General features: G+C 51.2%; 1 protein-coding gene across 1 annotated transcript in view; it reads left to right on the top strand.

Moving 5' to 3' along the window:
• The first annotated feature begins 1910 nt into the window (after positions 1-1910).
• Positions 1911-25010, top strand: part of SYT17 (synaptotagmin 17) — a 41740-nt gene continuing 18640 nt past the window's right edge. The window contains exons 1-8 of the mRNA XM_067306546.1: positions 1911-1929; positions 4088-4163; positions 4725-4821; positions 5899-6047; positions 10962-11110; positions 11441-12060; positions 23678-23798; positions 24634-24789. Coding sequence (XP_067162647.1) covers positions 1911-1929; positions 4088-4163; positions 4725-4821; positions 5899-6047; positions 10962-11110; positions 11441-12060; positions 23678-23798; positions 24634-24789 — 1387 coding nt within the window. The remainder of the gene's footprint in view (positions 1930-4087; positions 4164-4724; positions 4822-5898; positions 6048-10961; positions 11111-11440; positions 12061-23677; positions 23799-24633; positions 24790-25010) is intronic.

The raw sequence follows: 25010 nt of genomic DNA, 5'->3' as shown, positions 1-25010 counted from the left end.
AGCAGGAAGAAGAGCATCCGGCCTCTGCGCTTGCCAGAGGTGCCACAGGGATCTCCTATCGGCAAGGGAGTGACGCTGAGACAGCGCTGGATCTGCCTTTCTCTGTCCGAGATGTTTTAAAGGAATAAGCACAAACATAGACATAATCTTTACATAGTGCTGTGTGCCATGTTGTGATGCACAGCACCGTGGCTTTAAGGAGTCAAAAATCTCTGCCTTAAAAATTCAAGCTTTTCTCCATTATGTTGCAACATGAAAAAGCCCATGTGTTCACTTATTGCAAGCTGCATTAAGGTGGCGGTGAGTCAAGATGAGAAGAGTGACGATATTCAAAGTAAAGGCTGACATTTTAAACACCGGGACTTGGAAAGAAGCTTATTGTGGAATTAAAAATAAAAGGAAGACCAAAAAATTGATGAACAATTTGCACCACAGTGTAATCGTGTGCTCAAAACTGCCTGAAACAACTAAGTCCTACTTGTCTCTTTTCTTGCTTATCTCCACTGTGCTCGTTATTTTTCTAAAGCAGTAGCTGCCCTCTCTGGGGAAAAAGAGAATGTGTTTTTAAGTTAAAATAAAACTCTTCCCACAGAAGTCAATGGGAGTTTTTCATTGAACTTAAATGGGTCATTAAATGAGATTAGTAGCGTAAAAGCTTTCCAAAGCCATCCTGTGCTGGAGACTCCCTCGTTACCACGAGGGGCAGCAGCGACCTGTGTCCCTAGGTTGGCCAACGTTTGAAACCGTAAATATTCTGTCCGCCAGAGCAGCGATAAGCTGAAACGTAACGGGGGGTTGCTGCGAGTCAAGGAAGCACCTTACCGCACGCAAATCAAAAACCATTCAGCTGGGCTGAACATGAAACCGCTGCCGCTTGCCACTGCGCGTCTGCGTTGGGCTCGGTGGGCACGCTCGAGGCTGGCCACCACCGTCCCGTTGCCTTTTATCAGCACTGCACACACAGGCGCTGCGTCGTCCCACGCTGGCACTTTGGACATGCTAGATGGGAAGAAAATCTCTCTAAAAGTATATCGGTGTCAAGGGCGGGAGCTCAGGAGGATGCTGTGCTGTGTTGGAAGATGTCGGTATTTCTGTTCCCCTCCAGAGCCGGGGAGCAGGGTCCAGCTCTCTGCTGCGGGCAGCTCCAGCCTCCATCTCTCAGGAACAGCTTCCCACCCGAGGTGTGCGTCTGTGCCGCAGGACCTGCTCATGGGAAGGAGACCCGGCGTTTCAGGGGCTGCGCAGCCTCCCGGCAGAGCTGGCACGCGGCCCAACGCAGCGAGCTGGGCGCTGGCGCTGGGCCGCGGAGCTGTACCGGGCTCCGGTGCAAATCGCCACGCCACGAGGGTGGCGAAGCCCAGCGGCAGAGCCTCCTCCGAGGGTGCGGGCAGGCGCCGTGGTGCGCCCCTCCTGGGGAAGCCTGCAGGGCGTGCGGTGCCAAGGCGGGGCGCGGGGAACAGCCCCAAACCTCTGACCTGCCTCGAAGGGCAACGCTTCCCCGCTCGCGGTGCCACCAAGCACCACGCGGGTCCAAGCGCCACGGCTGGTACCTGCCCCGCGGGGCGGCCGGGCCGCGCCGCGCCGGGTCCGCTCGCTGCCTCCCGCCCCGGCCCCGGCGCAGGGGCGCAGGCGCCCGCGGGAGCCGTCGGTGGGCGGCGGGCGGCCGCGGCGCGGGGGAGGCTGCGGCGGGGCTCGGCGCTGCCGCCCTGAAGTTCGGGCCGGGCCCTCTGGAGGTCAGTGTTCGCCCGCGTCGCGCCGCCTGTTGCGCCCGCCGCCGCGGAGGCCCTCGCGCCGGGCGGCGGAAGGCGCTGCCCCGCCCGCGGCCGCACCGCGCAGGCCCCGCGGCCGCGCTGCGCTCTGCGGCGGCCCCGCGGGCTCCCGGCGGCGCGGCCGCGGCCCCCCCGCCGAAGATGGCGTACCTGCAGGTGGGTGCGGAGCGGAGCGGGGCGGCTCCGCGGGGGGGGGCGCCGCCGGGTGCGCAACTTCGGGTTAACTTCGGGGAAGGGGCTGGCGCGGCGGGGCGGGGGCAGCCGCGGGGCCGCCTGCCCGGGGGGGGGGGGCGCGGGCGCCGCCGGGGCCGGGCTCGGTGCTGGCGGATGGGCGCCGGGCAGCAGGGCCGGGCAGGGCAGGGCCTGGCTGCAGGGGGCCGCTGCCCGCGCGGAGGGACCTTCCCCCGGCTCCCTGCTCCCGTCCCCTCTCCCTCGCCGCGGAGGCTGCAGCCCGGTTTTAAACGCTCCCGGCTACCGCCGCAGCCCGGCAGCCGGCGCTTCCCCCGAGCCCCAGTACCGGTGCCGCCCGCGGCAGCCCCCCCCCCCCCCCCCCTGCGGCGGAGCCCCTCGGCACCGCGGCCCCCGCTAGCGGTAGCGGCTCGGGGCAGAGCCCTCCCCCCCCCCGCTCCCGTCCCGTCCCGTCGGGGCCGCCCCGCCGGGGTGTGTGTGTGGGGGGGCAGGTCCTTGCTCGTCCCCCCGCTGCCGGGCTCCGCGCGGGGGAGCCGCAGGTGCTGGGCGGCGGGCGCTGCCCCGACGGGGCGGCCGCGGGCGGGGCGGGGCGGGGCGGCGGGAGCCGCCATGCGCAGCGGGTCCCGGTCCCGGCGCCGGCCGCGGCGCCGCGGGGAGCCCCGCCGAGGATGGCGTACATCCAGGTAGGCGCCGCCGCCGCGCCGCGGGGCCGCCGGGAGCGCTGCCGTCGGGGGGCGGTGGGGGGCCCCCGGGGGGAGGGACCCGCCTCCCTCTCCCGGGTCTGGCGGGGGTGCGCGGCGGCGGGGGCACAGCGGTGCCACGCGGGGGGGGGGGGGGGGGGCACCGCGTGGTCCCCACCGGCCGCCTGGCAGCGCCCCCGGCAACGCGAAGCACTGCTCGGTTCAGCCAGCCTGGCGGCAGCCGCGGCTGCGTGGCGGCCCGGCTGGGGCGTTTCGTGGGGTTTTGCATGAAGGTTTGCGTGCGGCCGGAGGCCCCCAGCCGCGTCACGCTTTGGTGGGCCCCGTGGGAACGGCGCGGCTCCGCGGGGCCCCCCGGCTGGGCCGGGTGCTTCGGAGCATCCCCACGGCCGGGCGCCCCGGCACCCGCGGGCCGTCGCGTCCCCGTCGCGCTCCGCCGCCTGCCCGGCCGCGCGGCGCGGCCCCGCGAGCTGCGCGTGTTGCCCTGCGGGCTCCCGCGGGTCCCTGCGCTCGGGGGCCGCCTGGCTCCGCGTACTCGCTCGCCCCTTCCGCGCTGCAGCGCTTGCCTCTCGTCCTCTTGGTCGCCGGTGCTGGCCGAGGTGTCCGCGTGGTCGCAGAGCCGCTTTGGAACGGTGCCGCCCGGCCCGCTGGCACCTTCGAGCCGCTGCACAGGAATCCCGGCTGATGGTGACCAGCCCGGCTGCTCGCCAGCAGCCTGCCGGGTCCCTGCAGGCCACGAGGAAATGCCGCTTTTCTTCTTTCTCCCAGCACGTGCCGTGGCATTCGGCTGTGGCACGAATCCAGCGGATTCATTGTACAGCAGTTCAAATATTCTTGTTGCAGCTTTACTAAACCACTGTCGCTTTGGCTGCGACTTTGCATTAATAAGGAATGATAAAGCCCTTTAAACCATTCGGGATTTTCTTAAACAGTTGGTCCATGGATATCTCATCACTGTCTTGTCACATTGCACTGCAGCATTTTCAGTCTGTTCATTTTGGTTTCAAACAAGTGATGGCCTTTTCACCAAGCCCTGGTTTCTGAGAAGGTAAAAAGGGAGGGTTTGGGCTGAAATATCATCCGTGGGAATGTTCTTAGAAATAAATTCTGCATCCTAGCTTCTTTATAACAGATCACTGTTGTCCATATTATCAGCATGAAGTTAGATGCTCTGATTTTTACATGTGGAAGGGCGTGAGGGTGGTGGGGGTTTTTTGGTTTTTTTTTTTAGGATTCCCCTTTATGGAAAGACAGCTAGGGCAATTAGAAAACTCTTAGACAGTAGCAAGAGAAAGAGCGAGGAAAGACATTTCAGCAGATGTCCAGAATACTACTGAATCTTCAGCTAGAAAAGAAGTAGTGCAAGTATAATATTCCAGGGGTGGCTTTGTGGTTAAAACTCTCTTATGATAATTTCTTCTTTTGCTATAGATTTTCTCTGTGACTTTGGGGAAGTGGCTGCAGTGCAAATTTTCAAACTGGAGTGTGAGACTCAAGTTTTGAGCACGTAACTTCCAAGTGTTTTCGTTTGTTTTTTGTTTTTTTGTTTTTAATCCGTCCAAGTCTGAGGATGAGGCTGAAGATGCCCAGCTACCTCAAGTGATGTGCACAAAATGGAGACTACTCTAAATTTGTGCCTGTTCCTGGAAATGTTGCTTTTAATGATTTGGTGTTGCAACTATGTGTTTATGGGCTGAATCTGGATGAAAGCTCTTTCTGCTGTGAAGTGTGACTGGAAGGATGTGGTCTGCTGTCAGCAGCAAATAGTTGCTGCAGTCAGGGACGGGTTATTTAAAAAATAAAAAAGTGGTCACACATGATACGGAGATTAGCGAGGGGCCACAGGCAGGAGAATCGATACCAGGGATTTTCATAATTCAGGATGGGTTTGGGAATTTCATTTCCTCACTGGAAGGAGGAGCAGGAGCTTAGTGGGAAAGGGCTGGGGAGAGAAGCAGCTGGCGCCCGTTTAGGAGCGCTCGCCTTTCTCTGACGTTTACAAGCCGTTATCTTGCTGGAAATTAAAGCTCATCCCAGACTGGGGCATGCCATGGCAGAAAATTTAAAGCTATTTGAGCCCTGCTAACCTGTTCTTGCCTTTTTCATTTTGTTCCCTTTTGCTTCATCTTGGATGTCTAAAAGGACAGTTGGAACCAATAAATGAGGTGAGTTAATCTGATGATTCACTCTCTGCTCGGCCTCGCGCTCCCTCCTGAGGGGATCGTCTCCTGTTTTCTGACTTGTTATTCAGGTCCTAGATGCAAGCAGTGCACCACGTTCGGGGGTTGGTGATTCCCCCCCCCCCCCCAAAAAAAAAACCATATTCTGATTTTGTTCATGGAAAGACTGTGTTTTATTGGAGTAATAAGAAATGTTTCCAACCGGTCTAAGCCTCAGAGCAAGTGGCAGCAAAGAAAGATGCAACTCCTTCATGCATAGGAATGGTTTTCCCATGGGATATTGTGGAAACAACGCAGCAATGTGTGTCCCGTAGTCTGGATGGGGAATATGCAGGTGTCTGCTCACACACGTGTGTGTGTAAAAGCAGAGTAGCTCTGTTACAGGTCATAGTAGTAGTACCACCATGGAAACCTAGGAAATGAAGATACTTTCCTGGCTCAAGTAACTTCTTTAAAAAATCATCTAAGGTTCTTCATTTAATTAATCATCACAGTGGAGGGGAGGTGTGCGGATATTAAGCCTTTGCTCATCCATTTTAGTGACAAATTTATAGGGCTGCAATACTGTACGTGTGTGGACCATACAAATATTATGTGCTGATGTATCTACAGGGGTGAAATGTTTTCATGTTGCTGTGTTGAGGTTTTTTCAAATTAAATAGGACCTTGTAGAATTAAATCGGATCTTTCACTTACCTTGTTTTTAATTCCTTCTGCCCTGCATTTGCTGATCTGTTAGTTTGCTGATGCGCGTGGAAGAATAAGCATGTTTCCACTCTAGCACGGTGTTACACCACAGTGTTTTGTAAATCACCCTCTTGCCAACATACGTAATAACACATTGCTACTAGCGGGAAAATACCTGCAGTTACGGCAGTTATTTGTTACGGCACCAGTGAAGTTGGCCTAGTAACTGTGGAGCACTTGTCTGTTGATGGAGATGGAATAAATATAGTTCTTAACGTTGTGTCACGGCAAAACAAACATAAATACAGCTGAATGTTATTCCTCGCTAGCTATCGACGGGTTGTAATCTTGTGCTTTGGTTTCCAATGGCTTCAGGGTCTGCTCGCTAGGATCTCGGATCTCTTGCTGTGCCGATGGACTTGTAGAAATTGTTGTCAGAAGTGTTTCGACTGTAGCTGTTGTCAAACAAGTGAAGATGAAGTTGAAATCCTGGGACCTTTTCCTGCTCAGACTCCCGCCTGGCTGTAAGTTTAGCTGCACCATTTTATAGCTGTAACTGAAGAGTAAGGCTGCTCAGCTGTGATGGGAGTGTTGATGCGGAACAGTGGTAGGACACTCGGAGGAGGCCGTACCTGGAGGAGGAACCTCCTGCCCAGGGTGGGAGCCGGCTGCTCAACGGCAGGGTGTATAAACATCAGCCCTCTTAACTCGGAGAGTGATGGGAATCTCTGTAAAGCGCTGTCCTGGCAGCTGATACAGGCGTTATGGTAATTGGTTTAGCTGCGCTAAACCCTGTGCTAAAGATGATTCTTCTCATGTTAAGTCCTATTTCCTCTTCAAATGGACCATCCTTTCGGAGTCCTTTAACTTAGCTGCAAGGCTGACAAGGTTGTTCTGGAAACTTTTAAGAGTGGGAGAACTCATCCTGGCATTCAGATGATTATAATTCAGCAAGGTGAAGGGCTTATGTGTACTGAAGGAGAAAATTCATCAAAAGTTTCATTTAGCAAGACTTGATCTCCTGAATCATCTTGGTACTTTCTAAGATTTCCTCTTGAATCACTAGACAACAGCAGCAGTAACACACAGGTTTTATCTGGGGCTTTGATTAGTGGTGTTTTTGCAAACATGTTACAAAGAAAGTCAGTGGTATCTTCCCCATTTTACTCCCCCTCATTTGGGAAACCGAAGCACAGGGTGGCCCAGTGGAGGCATTAGTGAAGGCAGGAAGAGAGCAGAGGTCTGCTCTCCTCCAGGGGCTGGTCTGTCTGCTGGCTGTGCTGTCCTCTCTGAGAGCAGACCACCTGATGGAGATGCCTGAACTCCCAGTGTGCTCAGAAACCGCGACATGGGAGATGCTCCCTCAGTGCCTCGTGGGACGCTGAGATGGTGGTACCCGGGCAGTAAAGACACTCAGTTAATTTTATCTCCTCCTGTGAGCACTTATTTTATTCTGTGTCAGGTCTGGAAGGTCCATGTATTGGTGCTACATGAAATAAATTGCCTCATGTTTAACTCACAGTCTTGTCCATGTACTCTTTTATATCATTATAGAATAGTGCGGTAATTAATACCGAAGCAATAAAGAATAGAGATGTTGGAGATGTGTTAGAGTGGTTTTTAAATGCGGAGCAGCGTTTTTTAAGAGTCTGATCTATGCCCAGAGATGGATTCACCTGCAATTAATGGGAAATGGAAACAAAATCGATGCTAACTAGGAAAGCATTGCGCACGAGAGAGCACAGTGATGAGGTAGCGGTATTGGACATGGAAGGATTGCTGCAGAAGCGATTACGTACTTGGGAACAAGCAGCTAGGGTTGCTGTGAAAGGACGCTTTAGCGTTTCCCGTGTGTTCGGGAGCAGAGGGGACGTTATGTGCATTTGGGTATGTGGGGCGACGGGGCCTTTTTTGCGTAGCTTTTGACTGCTTGATCCTTTTGTGTGGCTTACGGGGCGCTGTGAGCGTTGAAGCTCTCTCTCTGTTCCTCTTGTGGCCTTAAAACTTAGCCAGGCGGTGGCTTTGCAGATGAGCTGGACTTTGCCACAGGCAGGGACTGTGGAGACCTTTGGACTCGTGAAACGTTCTCTCCAGCCTGTGTTGTTTTCCCACAGCCCTGCTCCATCCAAAAGCCTCCTCGGTTAGTTTCTCGGGACGACCATAAGCAGACAACGCCGCGCTCTGAGAAAAGCCCGGTTCTTCAGCCGCGTCCCCTTCCTTGCTGCCCTTAGCTCGTGCCTGGGTAGGGCTCCTCGTGGCCCCAGCCGAGTTCATGCGGCAGAGCCGTGCCCTGGCCGCCTGCCCGTCTTCCCGTCCAGCTTCAGGGGACCCGGTGCAGTTGAGGCCTTGGTGCCCTGTGGTGTGCTGGGTGCCGGGAGGTGATGCCCGAGGCAGGAACCAGAGTTACACCGGGGACACGCAGCTGTGCTTGGAGCGGCGGCGTGGATGTCGTCGTCTCCTCTGGCGCCGGTGTAAATCCGTGATCCACGAGCCCGTCTGCTAACCCATTTGGTTGTGGAAGTGGAGCTCAGTCTTTGCTCGCTTGAAATGACTGCTGCCTCCCGTTCCTTTGGCAGGACTTGGCCCCGGGCAGTGGCAGGGAAGGTTGGCAGTGTTGTTAAGTTTCCAGGGTAACTTTATTGGAAAAATGGTAAGAAATGAGTAGAATGAGGAGGGTAAGGAGAACAGAGGAGGTAGGAAGAGGGAAAGCAACTGAGGGGATGTGATTGAGGGGAAAAAGAGAAACGAATCTGTAGAAGAGCAAGAATCTGGAAGGTGAAGAGGAAAAAGGCAGGGGACAGACACGGAGCCTTCTGCTTGCTGATCCATGGGAGGGCTGGGCTGCCTGTGCGCGTTTAAGGTGGAAGTGGTTGCAGGCAGCCTCTGTCGACGCTGAATTCAGAAGGTGAAGAAGGTAACTATTCTGATTATGTTAACGTTACACTTTTAACTTCACTTAAGAGCTTTTGGAGGTAGGAAGCAGAATGTTTGGAGCTAGATGCATGAGCAGAGTAGAGGTTGGGAATCGGTCTCGAAATAAGTTATTTAATGGGTATGTTTTTAAAGTGCTCACAGGTCTGTTTATGCTAATTGATTTTTTTTTTCTTTTTCCTTTTTTTTTCTGGCAACAAAGGCTTTTAGATACAGTGGAAAACTCTAAAACAGGAGATGCATTTGACAAAACCATGTTCTGCATTTAGATACATGCACTGAATTTGGGAACAAATCAATTTATTGTATTCCCTGCTCACAGCCTGAAAGTGTTTTAAAAATAAATCCAGCTTTTCAATGAAGATCTTTCAATCTTGCCATTTCTTTGTGCACCTGGGACACTATGATATAATTTGGAGTGCAGTTCTCTCCTTCCTTACTTCCCTGCCTTCTCTCCAGTGAAAAACTGATTTTATGGTCTTCATTTGCCTACTAGTGAACATCTAATGCCTGTGTTTAATAGTCTATTCTTTATTTTTTGCGTGTAGGTTCTGCCTTTAGCAACTCTGAGACACCTGATGTCCTGGAAATTCAGGAGGGGGCTTTAAAGCTGCAGGTTTAAGCCCTTCCTCTTGGGAGATTTAATTTTTCTCACTCTGAATTTTTTACAGTAGCCTCCAGTGGCAACTTAGAAAAATATTTCCTTGCTAAAGTGAATCTAATTGTGTTGACCTGAATGCATGGCAGCTTCTTGCTGTGATTTCATGAGTCCTGCTTGTATCCTCATCTCTGCAGAAATCGGCTGGGACCTAGGGTGTGTGTTGGCCCTGCATATTATGAAATATTCTACATAAAAAAGTCAAAGATAAATGGTGCACATTCTGTGAGATTAAACTGAAATCTGAACTCAACTTCTCTTCCCAAAGGTTTTGATTAAACAGAAACAGAGCTACTTTAAACAGAGCCAAAGTTTATTTGAGGAAAAATTATTGTGGCTCAGTAGCAATTTCCTTACTGAAGGTCATCTGTATGTTATTAACTCACTATTACGTTTACCCCTTGTAGAACATCCTTAATGCCTTTCTTCCTGATTTGCTCTTCACCCTGCCTTCTCCTCGGTTTGTGCATTTGCTTCTCAAACACAAGTACATCCAAATGGTACCTGTGATTGTGTAGACCTGCATTTAGGCATGAAAAAGAGATCTGTGTTCCCAGTACTGATTTTATGTCAAACTGCCTGATTTGAGCTACCTTTAATGGGCTGCAAAGTTACTCAAATACTGTATGACCTTTTTAACATGTTTTTGTTTTGATATTAAATAGATTTTTGTTTTTAACCTGAAAGAGTTGCGTGACTCAGGGTTGGTGAGATTTGCATGTATTCTGGATCCTGATGTGAACTGTGGGGATAGCAGGGTAGATTTGGATAAGAAATCAAAGTTTAAGTCCATTTTATAGTCGGGGGCCTTTTCGGTTAGTTTGCTGCTTTTTGCAGAATATTTTTATTGCTCTAGTTCAGTTTTTGATTAGTAAAGCAAATGATTCAACATATTTCGTTTATATCCAACCTACCCTTGAGCACAGAAAGAGTGAATCAGGAGCAAAACTCAAACAATATTCCTGTTTGCTTGCTCATTTTGTGCCGAGGCTTTCCTTGGGATTTGCTGCTATTTTTCTGGCTAGTCTGTCTCATGGATTATCCAAAAGGCTTATTTTAACTTGATGCAGTAGGTGTCACATAATATTGTGTGATTTCATTTCCACTAGCAGATTTCTATCAGCTGCTCGCTGTGGACTTTTTTATGATCAGAGTCTTCTGTTCTTTGGTGGATCCTGAGTCTTCTCAGAGATGCTGCAGCTCTCACTCAAACTTACTTTGTTATTTGGATCCTACCAACTTCCCTCCTGCCCTGGCCCCCTCCCCAGCGAAGAGCCCTGGGCAGGAGGATTGCTATCGCTTGAGAGTCTCTTCTGGTTTATAAAAGCGCATAAAAAGCAGCCAGGAGTTCTTTAAAAAGGCATGTCAATAAAGAGCTGTTAATAAATCATATTTATAGGATCAAGCTTTGAAACCTTAGTTATATATTTGCAAAGCAGTATTTTATTGTGCGAGATGGGCATGGTAGTGTGCAACGGCTGAGCATGGTGGTTTTCCATGCTGGTTCATTCCTAATGAAGGCTGTGCTTCCAAGTGTAGCCATGAATTTAGAGCAGAAAGCTAATTCTTTTTGCTTAAAGGTGAATATAATACGTCTGATCGAGATTTGAGTCACGCTCTGATAGTAATATGCCTCTGTTGGAAGACAGGCAGATGGGTAGAGCATCTCGTTTTTGCAGAGGACCGAAGTCAGTTACTCGTTCTCCTCCCTGCCAAGCAGATCTGAAGCAGATACCCTGCACCTCCACGACGTGCACCCAGATTAGACCCAGAATATCAGAATGCATTTTTATTCTGTATAGAGTCTTTTTACTGGATTGAATCACCCAAAGATCTCTCGTCGTAACAGGATAAGCAGCCAGAATGAGGATAAGGATGGTGACTCTGATAATACGATCAGCGAGTTGCCTCCCATTCTCCAGGATGCTTCCCCTGACGGACGGCGGTCATCCTCAGATGCATCACGGTCCACTTACAGCCTCACGAGGCGCATTTCAAGTAAGGTCACCCTTCCAACATTAATGTAATTCTGGTGAAAAAAATCACTGTATTGCCTGCTCTTTCATCCTTTAGACAGGGAGTCAAGTGAAGTTGAAGGCATGTTGGTTAAAATCTGATCTTGTTGTGCAGGATCGCTGGGAAAGAGGACAGCCCTGCTTTTTGTGCCGAAGTGTATGTGCGGTGATTGCACGTGGAAATGGCCACGGGGGCAAAAGCGTAGCCGAGTTTGCCCTTTGGCATAACTAAGGATGCTATTAATTCTTGTTTGCAGTGTCAGGACTTCAGCTGAGTATCTAACAGTCCTGTTTGTACCTTTCTCTCCTTTAGGTTTAGAGTCGAGGAGGCCAAGCTCTCCGCTAATTGACATTAAACCTATTGAGTTTGGAATTATAGGAGCTAAAAAAGAAATAGTGCAGCCAACTATCCTGCGAAAAACCTATACCCCGGATGACTATTTTAGAAAATTTGAACCAAGACTGTACTCTCTTGACTCGAACAGCGATGATATGGACTCCTTGACGGATGAGGAAATCTTATCAAAGTATCAGCTGGGCATGCTGCATTTTAGCACTCAGTACGATCTGTTGCATAATTACCTAATAGTACGAGTCATCGAGGCTAAAGATCTGCCTCCTCCCATCTCTTATGATGGTTCAAGGCAAGACATGGCTCATTCCAACCCCTATGTGAAGATTTGCCTCCTTCCGGATCAGAAGAACTCCAAGCAGACAGGAGTGAAACGCAAAACCCAGAACCCGGTGTTTGAAGAGAGGTACACATTTGAAATCCCGTTTTTAGAAGCCCAAAGAAGAACTCTACTTTTAACTGTAGTGGATTTTGACAAATTCTCGCGCCATTGTGTTATTGGCAAAGTGTCGATGCCCTTGAGCGATGTAGACCTTGTGAAAGGCGGACACTGGTGGAAAGCCCTTGTTCCTAGTTCTCAGGTAATGGGATTTTTCAGATTCTTGCTACGATTTTGCTTGCTGTTTATTGTGTGGTTCCTTTGCTCATTGGCAATTAATACAATTTCTAATTAGTCAGTATCATGTAGTTAACAGAGCATCTGCTGGGTTGAAATAATGTTGAGCCTGTAACTGGTCTCATAACTGTATTACTGTGTGGGAGGTGGAGTAGCTGTGTCCTTTCATATCCAAAGGCGGTGGAATGACAAAAGATCCTATGTCGGCTCTAATGGGAACAAAGCAAAACTGCTTTGGAAATCTGCAACTTTTGGGAGACCCTTCTTGTGAAGTGACCTGTGTTCGTGCCCAGGCACTGTGGTGACACTGTCCTGTGGGGGTCGCTCCTGTGTGTATTAAAGTAACTGCTCTGGGGCCTTAAGGAGAACCACTGGCATCCATTCAGTGATGGCTTGCTACAAGAAAGTACCCAGGACACCAATCCCCTTTGAGAAGTATTGGATGCTCCAGGTGTTTTGCATCTGTGCAGATTCTGGCATAATCCACGAGCAAAAAATGGCAAGGTAGTCGTAGATCTATTTTCATCATGTCCCTGAAGATAATTAAACTTTCCATATATATGATACCTGGCCTAAATAGCATGTTGCATGAATGTGAGTTTGAGCCTGCATTTTGGACTAGATTCGAGTGTGGCCTGGGATGAGGTGGAGAGGGGCTGGGTGCTTCTGGATCTGTTCTCCGGAACAGGCCCCGGTCCATGCCACCAGCTCTCCAGCAAGGATAGAGCTGTTCGGTGGGAAGGTCTGAGCTCTGCAACCGTGACCAGAGCCACAGGACCCCATAAAAAGACAAGTCAAGAGCTTGGCATACGTAGGCTCATCTTAAACTTCCCTGCCAAGGACAGGAGTGCTGTGCGAGGTTGGTGCAACACAGCTGCCTCTCCCTGGCTCTCGCCAACTGTGGGATTGCAGTTTCTGAGCTTTAGAGCCTTAGCTGAATCAAAAATGTGTCTGAGCCGACAGTTCACAGTTGACTTTTAGGCATTCTTGGCAAAAAGACAGTATAGCCAGAAGTAGTAGACAAGATGAAGAGTAAATCATTGGCCTCACCTCTAATTTATGGTGTGGGTCCAAGGGCAGAATATGATTTGGAGTTGAAACGTGATCAGAGACCTGTGGAAGTTAAAACTCATCGAGGCGGTGTTTACATACAAAGTTAGTTGGGTCTCTTGTTCTTTGCTGCCTCCTGCTCCGTGTGTACTGGCTGGAGAGGGCTTTTGGCCCATTGCAGTGTGCGAGGGAGAAGAGGATCAAGACCCCTGATAACGGCAAGAAAGCTGATGAGATTTACTGCACTAGTAGTGGTGGCAGTATGGGATGAGCCTGACCATTATTCAGGCAAAACAGAAGGTGTTAGAAGTCGTGCACAAGCCACGGGCTCCATGGGTGTCTTCATGTGAGACCTGCTTGGCTTCTTGAAGTGATCCTGGGAGCTGTGAAAGTGAGGGGGCAGCTGCATTACAAAAAGGTTGGTAAAAATGAGCAAGAACAGGTATTTTGGTGCTCCCCTCACAGCCTTTGCCTCTTTTTTCCCCCCAAAGGGGTGTTTACAAATGCTTGCAACAAATTTTTTTTTTTGGTTTTCATGATTCGTCATGGGCTCTGCATCGATCTGCATGGGATCTGCATCTGAGGCCGGAGGAGATGCTCGTCCTCCCTGTGTCCATACCCATGCAGCCTTGTGGTTTTTGTTCTCTGCTGTTGCATGATAAATACTTCTCTATATTATGCATCTCTCTATATTAGTAACATGGATTTATTCCACAACTAATACAGGACTTGCTTAGTCAAAATCATCTCTGCTTTCAAACCAAGAGCCAGCCCTCTCTCCCTCCCTGTCTTTCCAAAGTTTCATGGAAAGCTGCTGTGGTTTGTAGCAGTGCTCTCTGCTTCACCAGGATTCAAGTCAAATCATTTATGCAGAAATTGGCATTTCTCATATTTCTAAAATGAAGGAGAAAGAGAAAACTCCCTTCCTGTGAACTGGCAGACCTAACATTACAAGCCTTTTTCCATATGATAGCAAGAAGAAAAAAGCAATATTTAATTCAGTTGAATCAAGGTGTGAAGGACTTTTTGGCTGAAGTGCCTCATTTTTGTCTTTTCTTACTTCCTTGTTCTTTCTTGCTGGGCCACAGCTAACTGGCAGGCTGGGACTGCAAAGAGAATAACCCTACTTGTACTAGAATATCCAAGGGGGATGTTTTGTATGATATCCCCATGTTTTCTCAGTGATAAAATTTTAAAGCTCATTGAATAAGGTTTATTTTCTCTTAGCGGTGATTATAGTTAAATGCATTGATCAAAGGGTTAAAATAAATCCTGGAAGAAGTAAAACAATAGAACCTATTACTTTGAAAGACTGCATTTTAGTGTCTTTCAGTAATGGTAATACATGTGTTAGAAATTTGTAATTTTTTTTTAATAACTAATTAAAAGCTTCTGCCTTTGGGATGATAGATTTGACATGAAAAAATAATTTTTTCTTATACCCCTCTCTTGATTAGTTCAGGGACAACCGTTATTAGTTTCTTGTCAGAGTGAAGCTGAATCTGCTCTAAGTATATTTTGTGTTGTGAGATCATGATAGACTGGGAGGAAAAAAAAATGGACATACAATAGAAATTTGTTTTGCATAAGGTATCCTCGGGTTCTCGAGAGCAAGGCAAGCCCGTGGCAGTGCATTTCTGATCGTTAGCCAGTGCAGGTTTTCAGGGCCGCGTTGGCTTCCCGGGGCTCTGACAATTTGCAGCAGCTGATGGCTCCCGCTGCCCCTGGGGACAGAGATCAGGCTGAGGAAAAGGCTGAAACAGGTACTTGTAAAAGCAGTAATAGGCGAGAGAGAAAAATTGAAGCATGGATGAGATATGTAAAGGCAAAAGGCACAAAATGTGTGGGCTTTGCTGGCACTTATAGAGAGAAGCGTGTCGAGCTGGAGGGATGCAGGAGGATGAACGCAGACGGCAGGAGCTGCAAGGAGAGACGGCTTCTCTCCCCACCGGCGAGAGAGGGAAGGGGCAAGGCTTGTGCCAGAGCAGCGAAAGCCCTGTTAATGCTATCGGCTAAGGCGAACATCTGTTCTGCACCTACTGGGTCTGCCTGGAAACTGTCGTGCGTGAAGGTGGTTGATGAAGGCAGCTGCAGACAGTTGAGTCCTCGTCCCACCCTGGCACTGAGCGGAGGGGCCCGAGCTGCCGCCAGCCCAGAGCTGGCGCGCTGCCTCGTGACGAGGCTGGACCGGCACCGATGAGCCCCGCTGCAAGACGGGGTGCGCTGGCAAGCTTTGGCGTGTGGTGGTTGGCAGGGATGGATGGGTTTCTTCCAGGCTGAGGGCATGGTCCAGCTCCTGCAGCAGACGACTCCACCGTTGCTGATGGGTACCAGCACATCACGATCATCAGCAGAACATCTCTGTTACCATCTGATGGGGTTGCTTGTACTAACAGCTGAAAAACTTACCTTAAATATAACCAGTCTGATGCACTGGGCTGCGCAGCGCTGCAGTGCCCGTCATGTCAGGCATCGTGCTAGAGCCTCCCAGTATGGGTGAGCAGTGCACCGTCTCCTCAGCCTCGAGGAGTCAGTTCAACCAAATACGTAATGCTTAGCTTCGGGAAAAAGACCATACTTGTACATTAATACTTTTTTGGTTTGGATTACGCATTCAGCGCTTAGATTGAGTCCAAAAAGGAGGCCCAGGTGAGCTGCCATACAGTGTCAAATCAGAGCCAGCAAATCAGCAGAAGGACTTATTTCCTTGCAGAAAATGTCAACGCAGGTATTGCCAAATTCTTTATTCCTGGTAGTTCTGGAAGGCTGTTTCTTCCAGGATAATTAGCTTGTTTCTAAAGCGCAGTAGCTACTGCTGGAGTAGTTCGTCAGTCCAGTCCCCATAGGAACATTCTGCGCTCCTTAAATATCCCCTGAAAGGCGTGTGGCATTGCTTAATTACCATGAATGAAGTTGGCAGTCCTTGCTGTAGCTGTGCTCAGATTCGCACATTTCTCTGTAAAGACTAATTCTGAAACACATGTTCAGGACCCCAAGTTTTATTGACATATGATTCATTTCTTTTTTGGCAGATTTGAGTAGGCAGGAATAAATGTTTTAGACCAGCAGTAATGAGAGCTTGGAGATCATTCTGTAAAAGAAAAAACTTGCCTGGTTATAGTGGGAAAATAGCATAAGAATTTGAAGGGAGAAGGAAAGAATTAAGCCATTTTTATAATAGAGGGGATAAGTATTGGACCTGCTTTTTAAACTTTGTACTACGAATGCAGTAGACTGATAGTCATTTTAGGAGTTGTCATCTTTATAGGTTCAGACTGATAAGTGCTTTCCTACAGCAGCTCGCTGCAGTTCTTGGTTCCCATCTCAGGGTTAAGCCCACAATAAGTGTTGTTGCACTGTTGTTCTTATCACGTGTTGACTAGACAGGAACAGCGATACAGGAGTTTGCGATTCAGATAATGACTAATTTCTGACCGCTGCTTTGCCGTGGTACCTTGGATTCTGCGGTGGTTTTGGCACGCAGCTCTGCAGCTTGGAAGAGTCCAGCTGTGCAGGTACCAAATTCATCCTTGGCAGTGTTATTCCTTGGCTTATGCAGTGCAGCCCCGAGAAGAAGCTGTCCTTGGGGAATGTATATTATGCCTAGCATTTGACAGTGCCGTGTATTATTGAAAAAATACCAGGAAATGCATCTTATACAGACATATATTTGGGCTGATAAAAAAAGTGGTCAGAGAGCAACTTTGTTCAGGGAGATCTGAGACAACTGTTGATCCAACATTGTATGCGCCAGCGTGGAACAGGGTCCGTGTTCTTGCACAGAGTCGCAGGAAATTAAATAGGGAAGTGAGTCTGTCTGGGATTTTCCACCCCCCTTTTTTTTCTTGTTTAACCTGTCCGAAACCATAGCAGCTGCTCGGCTGAAGGAGCGCTGCAGAGTCGCTGGCGAGGGGCCTGGCCCAGTCGCTGGCGTTCTGCTCGCTCACTAACGGGACGTTAAAATCGGCTCTTAGAAGTTTTTGCTCTTGGTCGTTTTCTGATCTTTCTCCTCCTCTGTCTTTTCTGCTTCCAGCGGTCATCTCGGTCGCCTCCTCTGGTCCCTGCTGTGTAGTTCAGCCCCAGATCCTCTGGCTCTTTCCGCGGAGGAGCTGGATGCGCTGGCATTGGCCTTGCTGAGGAGGAGTGCAGTCATTGCCCCCACTGGAAGAGGGGTTAACAGGGTTGCGGGCAAGAGTGCTCCATAGGAAACCCTCTTCCCTCTCCTCCTGGGGGACCTCTGCGCAGGAGAGGCCAACCGGAGACCCCTCTTCTCCCGTGGGTCACTGATGAGAGCGGTGGTGCGCAGCAGACCCGAGCTCCTGCTTCTATTGCGGATTCGCAGGTGAATCCTTGCTTTGCAGGGAGTGGAAGGTCGGAGTGGTTTGACCTGTCCACCCCAGGTTTTGGGGAAAGGGAGGAGGAACCTTGCTCTGTGAGGGTGATCTGGCTCTTAGTGATGCTTTCTACCTGCCGTGCCACGTGCTGTGCAAGCGAGCTCTCCGAAAGGGTCTGCAGCTCCCCTGGAAGATCCGTACAGGCTCACAAATGGAAAAAGACGGGATGCAGTTCCCCACCGGGGCCGCTGCACTCTGCGATGCCAGGCTGCGGGCTCTGGGGGGACCGGCTCGGAGATGCTGGTCTCGCGCTGCTGTTGCACGTCCGTGATCCTGTCCGTAGGGTTGGAGGAGACGTGGCTCGGCAGCTCCTTCTCGTTGCTGATATCACTGCAGAGAAAAAGTGTCAGGTCTGGTGAAGAGGCAGAGTCAGGGGAGCTATTCTAGCCGGAGCGTCGCTTGAGGCAGCACCGCGTGTAAACGCGTATCAGGGACATAGCAGCCAAGCAGGGAGACCTTCCCTTCACATGAGGCTGAAGCCAGTGTGTTTACAGAAGCAAAACTTGTGCAATTGCTAACATAACACGTGCTTTTCAAGCTTCTTCCATCCTCTTCCAAGAAAGCTTGAAAAATGTTGGAGACCTGAAGAGTGGCCGTAGCCCTGGGAGCCGGGAAGCGTCCCCAGAGAAGGCAGGCAGGAATAGATGGTTTCCCATGGCCCTGCAGATGGTCACTGGCAAAGCTCGTTAGACTCAAGTGGGGATTTTATGACTCTTTTAACCATATATCTACTCAGCATCCGTCATGTAGCTAACATTGTTCTTCTAGGCAGATATTTTTCTCAGGTTCTGGTCCTTAATAGCTCGGCCTTCCAGAAATGTTGTGTGTTACAGGATATTGCGGAAAGCCTGTTAGAGCAAACTGTTCTCAACCATTGGTTTTCTAATGTGCCTGGAGGTACCATCACAGATAACCTTGAGGAAGAAAATCAATCTGAAACTTCATTAGAAGCGTTGCATAGATGTCTGTGCTGATGTAATGTGCTCTGGTTCCCATCTGGATCCAGGGAGGTTTTCAGCTGCAGGATTTTGCTTGTGTTGTAGTGATACAAAATAAACAGTCTGGGGGACCTGTGAATAAAGAATCGCCTTGATCTAAACAAGATGTGCAAATGGCATTAATTAAAAACTCCTCTTCCCTGAGATAGCCCTGTTGTGTTTCAGAGAGGACAGAAGAGAGAGCATTTCCTTTCGGGGCTTGGTTCAACCCGAACGGTAATTACAGAAGGTTCTGGATCAAAGACGAGCCCAAGGTTGCAAATCCAAATGATGGAGTAGGTAATACAGCTGCAGAGAGGAGCAGCAAGGAAAGAAATGTTAATCAGCGCTTCGGGAGAGTCTCAGACATCGGAGCCTGGGTGTCACTTAGGCACCTAATCAAACAGGAAATTGCTTTTCCAGGGTCACCTGGGATCTCGGCACAAATCAGCACATCATCAGCATAATAATGGTGACTGAAACGATGGCTTTCAACGGTGGTGCCTGAGGGGCACCTCTGCGCCTGTGTGCTCCGAGCAAGCTATTCAGGGCAAAGCCAACTGCGTTTTAGTTCCTTGATGAAAGGACCTAGAAAAAGCAAAATTCAGAGGCTTCCTTTCCCTGCCGTGAACAACACACCACCGACACCTCTCGTGCATCAGCGTGGGTCCCTCCGCTCTGCTCGGCTCTTAAACCAGTCTGAGGCTTGGGGAGGCTTCAGCGCGTGGAGCCCCTGCGGAGAACGCATCTTTACGCTTCCGTATTGAGAAAGGTGCCTGTGAGCAAACTGATGGGTGTGGGAGTCGTGGTGGCGGCAACACGATGCGCTTATGGGGCGCAGGCAGAAAGCGGAGGTCCATGCAGCGGAGACGCCCCGGCAGCCTGACTCGCTGCCCTCCGGCCGCGCGACGCTGCTTTTGGCCCGGCTTGCCCTGTTAGCAAGGGCGTCCCGGCAGCGGCGCCGCGCGGGCTCGGCGCCGGGGCGCCGGGAGCCGACCCTGCGGAGGTGCAGCTGGCCCCTCGGGCTCCCCTGCACAGCCGGGCAGTTGCCTGCCTGTTCATTAACGGTGGCTGCAAACGAGGGGGACCCACGAACGGGGCGAAGGTAGCAAGCGCGGTTCGGCACAGCGCGGTGGAGGCACTGACCCGCCGGGGGAAACGCCTGGCTGCTGCTGGCCGCCACCGCGTTTTCTGGGTCACTTCGCGTGCTTCTGGATTCTTGTGGCTCGGCCAGGAGCGTGCGCTCGCGAGACAGGAGGCAGCGCGCTGCTCGGGCGAATGCTTTTACGAGGCTCCCCGTTGCCCGCCTGGCGCGCTGCACAGGGAATCTCCGTTGCTTGCTGGAAACTCCTCGTGGTGTTGCTGAAAACCCTTCCGTTATTCTGCTTCACCGCGGGGCTGTCGCTTTCTTGCCGGTTTCGAGCAAATCCATCCTGACATGGTCCCTTTGGGCTGGACTGTGCATTACTGCCTTTTGGATAGTTAACGAGAATATAGCCACGCTCAGAGAGCAGTAAGAGGCAGAAGGCGCTGTGGGCAGTTGGGAGAGGAGGCCTGATCAGAGACTTGCTGCAGCCTGGCGTGCTCTGCTGTTAGCTCTGCTGGATCAGGCTTGCAGCGTACGGTGTCTTATAGCTCGCCTTAGTCATAGTTAAACCCAAATATTCAAAAAGGCTCTTCCAGAGCTGCCAGCATCCCTGTGTCACAGGGGCGCTAACCTGCTCTCAGCAACGTGGACCCTCATGCGAGAGCCCCACTCAATTCCTCATCTTTCCCCTCTCTCCCCTGGCAGCTGGGACCCAGGGAAACCCAGGTATCAGCCTTTCCTCTCCGAGGAGCGTCGTCCGGCTGGGGAGCCCTCAGCTCCTGCAGGTCTTGGCTGGAGTCAGTAGGTTCCACCAGTTGGATGGATCCCCAGGTGATTGCCCCAAATCCTGATGCAGATTTTCATCACTCCTCAGTCTGAGGTGGCTTGAAGTGTCTTACGTTCCTGTCAAGCATCAGTCTGCCTCCTGTCTGTACCAGCGGTTTGGTATTTACAGCGCAAATTGTTTGATTGCATCCTCCCAGCTGGTAATAACATCAGTAGTTTCCTCATTTGTGCTACCTGAGTTTCTAAGAATTAAAGTCTGCCTGGAACCCAACACTGCAGCAAGTGCAGGTGAAAAATGACGGTGGATATGGTAAGAATGTTGCTGTTACAATATAAAAACGAGCTGTGGCAGAAGGATTCCTCAGACAGACTGTTTTGGGTATCACACCGTGAGGCGTGCAACACTTCGTTATCATGCTTGTAACAGAGATGTTTTGTAACCCGTATGCGAGTTCTGAGTTCAGCCGTTGGGATTTGGTGTTGGCCGTATCCGGAGGGGAGGGAAGAGCGGGCATGAGCGCCGTGGCACAACCAGCCACGCATTCTTCTGGAGCTGTGCGTTTCACACCCCGGCATGTTAATGTAAAACACCACTGACTGCAAATTGCATCAGTGTGCCAGGTGGTCAGCAGCTGTGACAGCCCTTGACCCACCGCTGTGGAGCTGGTAACCCCGTTACCCACCGTGGCTAAATCCCTCGGGGGTCGTGAAACAGCGCCGTGCATCCAACGCAGCCTCAACGCGCGGAGGTGAAGCCAGGGTGGCGCGAGCCGCTCCGCGTGGGTGGCCATGGGAAACCAGGCGCCGGCTTGCCCCCGGGTGAGGAATGATGGACATCAGACCTTGCAGCCCGCTCTTTCACCTCGTGTTAGAACAGGGCTGTGGAAAGCATTTGCAAAGCTCACAGGGCCTTGCCCCGCTAAAAGAGGCATTAGCTGTGCTCAGTGATACGTATACCTTCGGGCCTTTGCCAGCCCTGCCCTACATGGACTTGAGAGGAGCGGTTCTGGAGAGAATCAAATCAAAGACAATAAAATTGATCATTTTAATCACCTTGGGTGTAATACTCTCTTAGAGCCCTGCTTTGTGCAAAATCGGGCACAGCAGTTGGCTTGACCTTACAGGAGGCTTGAGTGCTGTGTGTATGTTGGGTCAGGTCTGCACTGGAGATGGAAAGGATTTAAAATATGGTGTATTGAATAGAGCCCTGATAGGGGGATTCATGAAGGTGGAGACATGAGGGATGCTTTTGAGGTAAAACAAGAATATTATATCAGCAGAAGACGTACATGCTGTGTAAACACATGCTGCCATGTAACGCGGCCCAAAAGATGCTGTGAAGGAAGAGTTTGGGAGAAGGAGGCAGCTCTGTTTTACTGTGCGCGGCCGGGGGCTGTTGGAAAGGTGCCGCCGGGCAGCAAGGCTCTCCAGTTTGGATCTGCTGGTGCTGATGGGGCATTGCAGCCGCTGGAGCAGGCTCCTGAGGCCGGCTGTGATCTGCGGCACAGGCGTAGGCTTGTTGAGACCAAGCGTCGCTCTACTGGCAGCCTTTGCCCCGGCTCCTGGTGTTCCCTCTCCCTTTGCCCGTGTAAGCGGAGGGGACAGCGCAGCATAAAACGCAGAGGCCTTTGATGTGGAATCAGGCAGCTTATGGGCATATTTTCCATAGAAAATAAAAAAAAAAAAGCATGTTGAATTAAATTGAGCCTTGCTGTACTGTGTGCGAGGGGCCGAGCATGGGTCTGCCAGCTGTCCCCGTGCGCAGCCCAGCCTGCGCCGCCGGTAGTCACCGGGAGCGGAGAGGAGAGGAGATGCCTGGGGGAGAGCTCGTAGTGCGATCGCCTGACGTCAGCGGTAGCGCTCGGCTCGGCTCGTTAGGCGAGGAGTCCAGCGGTCAGGGGAGGGGCGTTCGGGCGCATTTCTGCCAGGCGGTGGCGGAGGCCAGCGGCCTCGTGGTCATTCCCTGCACAGGCAAGAGGTGCCGGCGCCGAGTTTGAACCTGGTGGGCCTGGAGAGCATTTGCTCGTGTGCACAGCTGCTTCCAGACCTCCGTGTCTTCAGTTCACGTGAGCTCACGCCTCGGTGGAGAACATCCTCCTTGTGCAGTTAGTAGTCACGAACTGGTTCGGTTTCATGGGAACCCCAGTTTTCCCAGAGCCGTTCCCAGCTTTGCCTGGGACAGAGTTCACATGCTGTCCCCCCTGCTGATGATTTGGTTCTTTCAGCCAATTCAGGCTGTGACTGTTTCTCATGGCTTTTGTCTTTGTCGTCTGCCCAGTCGTTTACTCTCCAGTTTCTGTCACCTAGTATTTTGGGCGTTTAAGCCTTCTGTTATGATTGCGATGCTATGGCAGCTCCTTTTTTATTCTGAGAGCAGGCTGCGAAGGTCAGGCCTAGGCTTGGTTTTGAGCTCTCCTGCTGGTGGGGTGAAGAGGCAGGCTTGGCCTCCTCCGCAGCTGGGGCTGGGAAGGCAGGGCGATGCCCGGCGCTGCCGGGCTGGGGCGTTTGCATCCGCAGAGATGTGCGCTGTCTCCGGATAATTGTGTTGCATCGCAGAGCCAGGTCGTGCTAAGGGGAGAGGTTATTCTGAGCTGTCACATCTGCAGATCAGTTAGTGATGCCAGTTCTCCAGCCATTTTTTTTTTTAATTGCTGGTTTTAAGCATCATTAAGTAAAGGGGGAGGAGGTACTGGCTGAACAGCTATATTTGTGTGAAGCTATGGCCATGATACAGCCCGCTGAAGAGCAAGGGCACAGGTGAGCCTGGCCCGCAGCAGCGTGACGTGCTGCAGCCTCTGGGAAAGCATCCCCTGAACCCCTCGTGTGACCCGGGGCGCCTTAAACACGCCAGGCCTTGACTTCCCCGGTGGACGGGGCAGTTCTTGGCGCGGGGAAGGGAAGAGGATGCCTCCTCAGATAGGAGCCACGTTTTGTACCTTCATAGGGACGTGAAGGGATTAAGATCAGAATCACGTGGAACCATTCAAAACTAAGTAGGTAGAAACTACTGACCTTTTATTCACTTCTTTTTATAGGTTGAGTTTGCAACAGCTGTTTGAGAGCTAGTGAACAGTCAGAGATTAAAGAGCAGGTCTTCATCAGAGGATACTTTTCTTTCTTGTGACTCAGTACAAGGTGCCACCAGATGGTTCTGGGTTGCAGCTTAGAGTGTGACTGAAAATTATTGTTCAGGCACTTAGACAAATGGGATTTATTTGATTTATCTTCCTGCTCTTCCCTTCCGCTCTGGGCTTTGTTCTGAGCTTCCACCTTCCCTTTTCTCTGTAGAATGAAGTTGAATTGGGAGAGCTGCTGTTGTCGCTGAACTACCTACCCAGCGCGGGAAGACTGAACGTAGACATCATTAGAGCCAAGCAGCTGCTTCAAACAGACATGAGCCAAGGCTCAGGTAAAGGGCAGGGTATTTCTCACGCTACTGATGTATACGTGCTGCTGAAGCTGATCGGCAGCGAGGCTCCAGTCTGTGCGGGAGCCGAGGCTTTCGGATGCTCGATTCCTGTTGACACCAGACTGGGATATTTGTAATATGTGGTGTTTTATATGTGTAGCAGACAATAAAAAAAAGTGTTCAGGACATGTGCTAAAACAAAGGGTGTAAATATCTTCCTCATACTTTGAGTCAAAAACACTGAACCAGAGTGCGCCTGGGAGCTTCTGAATACTCCCGCGTTTCCTGTAGCCGAGGCAGCCTGGTGGAGGGGTGCTGTACTTTGGAGATGCCCAGTGCTGTGTGAGCGTTTATGTTGCAGCGATTTCATTTACGATATCTAGCTGCTCTGTGGATGGCGTGGCACTTTTGCGATGTCCACGCGTTGCTCTGTGCCATTTCAGAGTGTGCTAGCTGTAGTTACTCCATGTCAATGGAGTAATTTATTGTATCACTCATGTATTTTTCCCCCACTTGCTGCCCAGCCGCTGCTGCTGCCAGCCTGTGGCATTTTTCAAAGTGAACAGTGTATTTGGCCTCTATCAAGGCTGTCATTAATCGTGCTCTGTGTGGCTTCGGCAGGGAGCATTTTTAATCCAGCTGCTTGACTTTTGTCTCGCTCCACTGCAGCTTGCTGGGAGCTGCACCATGGCAAAAGCCCCAGTTGCTCCCAAATGCCATTTTCCAGTGTGATGCAGCCTCACTCCAGTGGCCCCAGCTGTGCTGAGCCTTTAGGAAGCTGGAGTATCGGCTCATACACCGCTAACGCTGAGCCTGTGTTTTGTGGTTTTGGCAGATCCCTTTGTGAAAATCCAGCTTGTTCACGGGCTGAAGCTAACAAAAACCAAGAAGACCTCCTGCATGAGGGGGACCATCGATCCCTTCTACAATGAGTCCTTCAGCTTTAAGGTGCCACAAGAAGAACTGGAAAACGCCAGCTTAGTATTTACAGGTAAATATGTCGTTACTCTCCGCTTGGTGCTGTGTTGGTCGTCTGAGGTGAGCAGAAGGGCTGCTCTGGGCCTGCAGAGGAGCCCGAGTGGGACGGTGCCTGTCTCCCTAGCTGGCCCGGAAGGGGTGTCCGTCTCCGGACTCCCTCAGGAAGCTTCCTTAGTGCTCTTTCCTCTTCCCAGCGGTGCCGCCTGCATGGGGGCTGGCTGGGATCGCACCTCG

This window comes from Apteryx mantelli, chromosome 16, assembly GCF_036417845.1.
Source record: "Apteryx mantelli isolate bAptMan1 chromosome 16, bAptMan1.hap1, whole genome shotgun sequence".
Taxonomy (NCBI): Eukaryota; Metazoa; Chordata; class Aves; order Apterygiformes; family Apterygidae; genus Apteryx; species Apteryx mantelli.
Note: the sequence above shows the minus strand (reverse complement) of the source record. Positions and strands in the feature narration are given on the sequence as shown.